Source organism: Cricetulus griseus, chromosome 2, assembly GCF_003668045.3.
Source record: "Cricetulus griseus strain 17A/GY chromosome 2, alternate assembly CriGri-PICRH-1.0, whole genome shotgun sequence".
NCBI classification, from domain to species: Eukaryota; Metazoa; Chordata; class Mammalia; order Rodentia; family Cricetidae; genus Cricetulus; species Cricetulus griseus.
In genome coordinates, this window is record NC_048595.1 from 410,976,709 (window position 1) to 410,982,341 (window position 5,633).

General features: G+C 38.4%; 1 protein-coding gene across 1 annotated transcript; it reads right to left on the reverse strand.

The window, feature by feature from the left end:
- Positions 1-2,881: 2,881 nt before the first annotated feature.
- Positions 2,882-4,057, reverse strand: LOC100773019 (heat shock transcription factor, Y-linked-like). The gene has a single exon (XM_027396052.1). The coding sequence runs from the start codon at positions 4,055-4,057 to the stop codon at positions 2,882-2,884; it is 1,176 nt and encodes a 391-aa protein (XP_027251853.1).
- Between the last annotated feature and the right edge of the window lie 1,576 nt (positions 4,058-5,633).

Below are 5,633 nucleotides of genomic sequence, written 5' to 3' on the forward strand. Positions count from 1 at the left end.
TGAATTACTCTCTTCTCTTCTCTCACATGGATGTACTTGTGGGTTTCTATCATTCATACCCCAGCATTTTTCAACAAGGTTCTGAGGTAGGTTACTGTAGACGGAGGTTCTGTTCTGCTTAGTCCCACTGTCCTTCGGTCCCAAATAAACACAGTAAGGCTTATATTAATCATAAACTGTTTGGCCAATGACTTAGGCTTATTACCTGCTACCTCTCTCTCTTAATTATTAACCTGTAATTATTAATCTATGTATTTCCATATGGGCGTGGCTTATTGGAAAATGCCTAGTCATCATATCTTCCCAGCGACTACATGGTGTCTCTCTGCCTTCCTCTTCCCAGCATTCTCCTACTCTGGTAGCTCTGCCTATACTTCATGCCTGGCTACTGGCGAATCCGCATGTTACTAAACCAATAAGAGAAACATATATCCATAATATATAGAAGGACCTCCCCATCAGGTTGCAGGGTGAAACGTAGTAAGGAAATAGTAAGTTAGAAAAAAAAAAAGGAAGAATAAGGAATTATAGACAACGTTAAATGAACAATTAGAACCTAGTATCCACTTGACAAAAGATAGGGGACACTCTTCTAGGAGTGATAGCCTTGGCTCCGGATATCTGAAGAGCTGTGAAAAATATGAAGGCTGACTAGATATGATTGATAGTAGCTACAAGATAAAAGTGACTAAGAAGCAGAGAGGTGCATAGGTGCATGCCTTTAATCTTAGCCCTCTGGAGACAGAGGCAGGCAGAGCTCTAGGAGCTTGAGTCTGATCTAATCTACATAGAAGACTCCAAGATGGCCAGGGCCACATAGTATGACCCTGTCTCAAATATAAATTAATTAAAGATAAACTTTCTGTACAAAACAGCAACACAATAACTTCTGATCCTGGGGTACTAGTGAATAAAACACATGTCACATAATAAGGTGTTTACAAAGGGCATGTCTGATACAAGCTGTAAGGATATAGTTTACTCTATATTTCACTAATAAAAACATATGATATAGTATGTGAATCACATAGACATACATTTGCTAGTAGGCATATAACCTACAGCCTTATAGAGTTTTACTTAACAGATTACAATGTTTTGCTATTGTTTTCACATTGAGTGGTTATTACAATGATGATTTGACTGTGGTTGTTTCTTTCCCAAACAGAACACTGCTATAAAGCCCATCTCACAGTGAGTACACAGAGTGCTGAATGCAACCTTTGCCCATTATTTGTTTTCTTCATAGTGACATTTCTGAACATTCATTTGAATACCTTTAGTCTTGGAATTCATTCTCCAGCTTGGCTATAATTTCTTCCTACTTCTTCCCATGACCTTACTGATGTTCTCTGTGTCACCTCTATAGAAATTTGAGTTTGAGACCCTTGGTATGTGATTCAGTAAAACAAACTGTTTCATAAATTCCATGTCTGTTCCTCTGTAGCAGCTGCTTTGAGGAAATATCAAAGGAACAATGACTCCACTCGAGCTTTTCAGACAGCTGAGTCTGTTGGGGAAGATAATAGCGAAACACTTAAGAGCATATACTACAACCATAACAATAACTATTCTATAGATTTTATGGCTCTTTATATTTTAGCAAGCTACTTCACATTCATCACTGCAGTTGCTTCTTCCAGGAGTCCCATGAAACATTCAAAGTAGGAATTATGGCTCACATTTTTTTCAGATAAAAATCCTGATTTCCAAAATTGCAAATCACCTTAGCCTGGGGAACATGGCTAACCCCAGATACAGCAGAGCATTATGGGAGACAGTGCTCAGAGCTGTACTCCCTGTACAGCACCATACATAGAGACATTTCATGACTTTTCTCAATTAATATTCAAGAGAATGCTTGACAGCATCCACTTTGACTCATAAAAACATACGAAAAGGAGAACACTACAGATAAGAATGATCAAAATGAATGACAAATACACTATACAATGCTCCAAATTTTTAGACTTTAGAAAAGCCACATATTATGTATGACCTTGCCCTATATATTTTAATATATAGGGAAGGTTATAAATGGAGGCCACCAAAAAGTTGAGATATAAATTTAAATTTAGACTAAATATAATAGTCCCAAGTTCTTCATGAAAGGAATGTGATTAGCCTTCCTCCCTAGAAAAATGAGATTATTCAGGTGATAGAACTCTAAAGTTTAAGACTTTAAACCACTTAAAGCCAAAAGGAAAAAACTCAAGGCTACAAGTGCACTTCCTGCAATACTCTGTACAAAAGAAAAATATTAGAAACTGCCCTCAGGCCCACTGACCAAAGCTAATGGAACTATGGTACATTCTGTACATCTATAAAAGAAAAATGAAGGGACTATATGCTGAGATGGGTAATGCTTTGGCATTTTGCAAAGTGAAAGAATCAACATCTAACAACATATTTCTGTGTGTCTATGTGGGCACATGTAAACATATCCCATTTTATATGCAGTTTGTATTTAAATATGTATATAGTCTACACATGTATACACAGATATACTTGTACACATATATACATTCTTCTTTAAGTCAGGTCTTTCATTTCTATGAGTGTTGATATGCTTTGCCTGCATGTATGTCTGCTCACTACATGTACGTACTGCCCGAGGAATCCAGAAGAGGATATTTGATAGCCTGGAACCAAGTTACAGAGAGTTGCTAGTTGCCATGTGGGTGCTGAGACCCAAACTGAGGAGCTCTAGAAGACCAGCCAGTAGCCTTATTTTTTTAAGGTGCACATAGAGTTTTATTGTTCTATTGTGGTGATTTCAGATATACTCCAGGTGATTGTCAACATGAATTCTAATCTCTGATATCCTGAATGTTTCCATAAACCACCAAGTAGATTGTTGGTAATTAAAAAGCTGGTAGCATCATGAAGATGGATGATGATTCAATGCTGATGCCAAGGTAGTGGATACTACCCTTTCCTTGTATATTGGTAACTTGGATTCACCGATTGCTTTTGAGTCAGAATAAGTAGACGAACTGGATGAAAAATGAGGATACCCAGGTTGAAAAGAAGGCTCAGCCTGCATTTCAATACAACTATTCCACAAGTGGGACACATCCCGGTGGTTTTGAATAGAGGTTATAATGAAATTCATAGTGCTGTCATTTGCTTGGGTGTAGATTCTCTGTGAGTCCATATGGAGAGGGGACACCTCATTTAAGGGAGCAGGGTGATGTGTTAGTATTTTTTCAGGTGGTCTAAAGGAGCTCGATGTTGCAAGAGAAAAGTCCCTTCTGATCCCATCCATCGTATCAGTATCTCCTTGGGCAGTAGAAGATTTCTGTCTCAGATATACATTTGAAATGCTAGGGCTAGACAATAGATTCCTCTTTCTGGTTTGGACAGCTACACCCAAACTCTGGTCATCCATGTTGTCCAAGTCTGGGCTGAAGTGTTTGTTCTTAAACTCTGGAGGTGATGGAGCAGCCCCACGAGAAGCTGTCTTTATCCCGATTCTCCTTTTCATCCTTTCTATAAGATGGGGACAGTCACGAAGAAAGTTTGGATTCTGATAGAACTGTAACTTACATGAGGCAGAGACTCCTTTTTCTTCAGCCAAAAAGTCAGGGAGGGAAGCAGATCTCTGGAAATTCTGTCTCATTTTCCTGAATCCATACAGGTTCAGTTGTCGAACCAAACTTTTCATGCTATCAGTTTCAAATATTCTAAAGGGGGCCTTTCTTTCCAACACTTCCTTTTTGAAGAGTTCTTCATTGATTACTATGTAAGTCCCAGCCTCGTCCCACCAAATAGACTTAAATTTGTCACTTCCCACTATTTTCCAAAGCTTTCTGGGAAAGGTCATAGAGAATAAGTTACTGTCCTCATCTGGCTCTGAGGCACAGAGGGAATGAGACGACCTCTTTATCAAGAACCGCTGAGCCAGAACCTGAAATGCACTTTCCTCAATAATAGCCCACAAGTCTGAGTCCCCCTGACCTGTGTCATCACACAGAGGAGGGCTGGAAGGGGTCTCTGAATCAGCTGACACATCATGACCGGAAGCATCCAGAATTTCTGAAGGTGCCTCTGCCATTTCCTGCACACTTTACATTACCTACAAAGACGTCTGAATGGCTTTGTGCTCTGCAGCTTTCATTGGCACTCAGTAGTCCCACACATGAAAGTAAGTGGTGACATCATAAAAGTAGTCAGTCTGATAGCTACGACATCACAGAATGACTTTGGGTCCCTGACGATCACTGAACAACATTATGCCAAAAGAGTTACTGTCCTATGCAGAAATGTTCCCTGTAAAGCAAAAGATAAGCTAGCCCCTTCCTGAAGATTTCAAAATCTCATTCCTAAAGACACTTTCTTTTTTTCCTTATGTTTTATTATACTTTGTATTATTTAGAACAATTTTAAATTTAAATATATTTGGGTCATATTTGTCACCTACCACAGTATTTCCAGATGCCCTTTCTCCCTAACTACCCAACTTTAAGTAATTTCTCAAAAACCCAGTATAACAACAAAAACCCCCAAAGCCAAGAAAACAAAACAATATACCACCCAAAAAGAAAAAATAAAGCAAACCACCAAACTATAACCAAATTAAAGCCCAGAATAAAAAAAAAAAAACTGTGGAGTCCATTATGCGTTGGTCAGCTACAGAACATGAGGCCTGTCCTGGAGTGGTTGATATACCTACCCACTGTCACTCCATTGGAGGAAACCAATTTTCTCTCTCCAGCAGGTATAAGTAACTTTCAGCTGTTAGCCATCTCTCTAATCCAATCACAACTCTGTGAAGCTCAGGCGTCCCCCACTCTGTCAGACATAGATTATGTATGTGTACATATATGTGTGTGTGTGTTTTTCTCTCCAGCCCTGATATACTTGCATTCTTAGGTATTTTATATGTGTATACAGAAAAATAGCTGTACATATGCATATATTTAAATATACTATATTTGCAAAAAGTTAGAGAAACAGTAGCAATGTAAGCCAAAATGAATGAAAATGGTAACCCTGGGGTATTGAATATAGCAGATTGGGTGGAAATGAGACTCTGATTAATGTGTGTTTTTAAAAATTCATACAATATATTTATCATGGTTTTCCCCTCCCCATCTTTTTTCACAAAAAATGTTTATGTTTAAGACAAGTAAAGTACAAAGGCAATTTCTAAAAACAAAACTAAATTTGAAATAGATAAAGTCAATTGCATAGCAAATTCATGACACCAGCATGAAGAGGTAAAGATGTATTTCAAGAGAGATTATCCCAAAATACAGAGCTCTGTCTGCAGCTCCTGTTAGTTTAGATGAAGAGCAAACACAGCAGTGGGACAGAGAGTAGACAAGGTGACAGATGCCTAACTCATGTGACAGATAACTTAGAGCTGACAATCATAGCATGATGAAGAAAGTAGTTGCAGATTAGATGTCAAAAGTAACCATGAACATCCTGCAGTGAGGACAGTTTCACAAGTGGGTTAAATCAGCCATTTCTGCCAAAAAGGATGAATAAGGGTCATGTTAGGCACCCATCAAGCAGTCACTGGTCCTCACTTAGTGGGCCGGGTTAGAAAACAGCTTTAATGAGACTATTTCACAAATAAATTAAGGTTATAGACATCAGCCTTACCACAACTTTTATAAACCTTA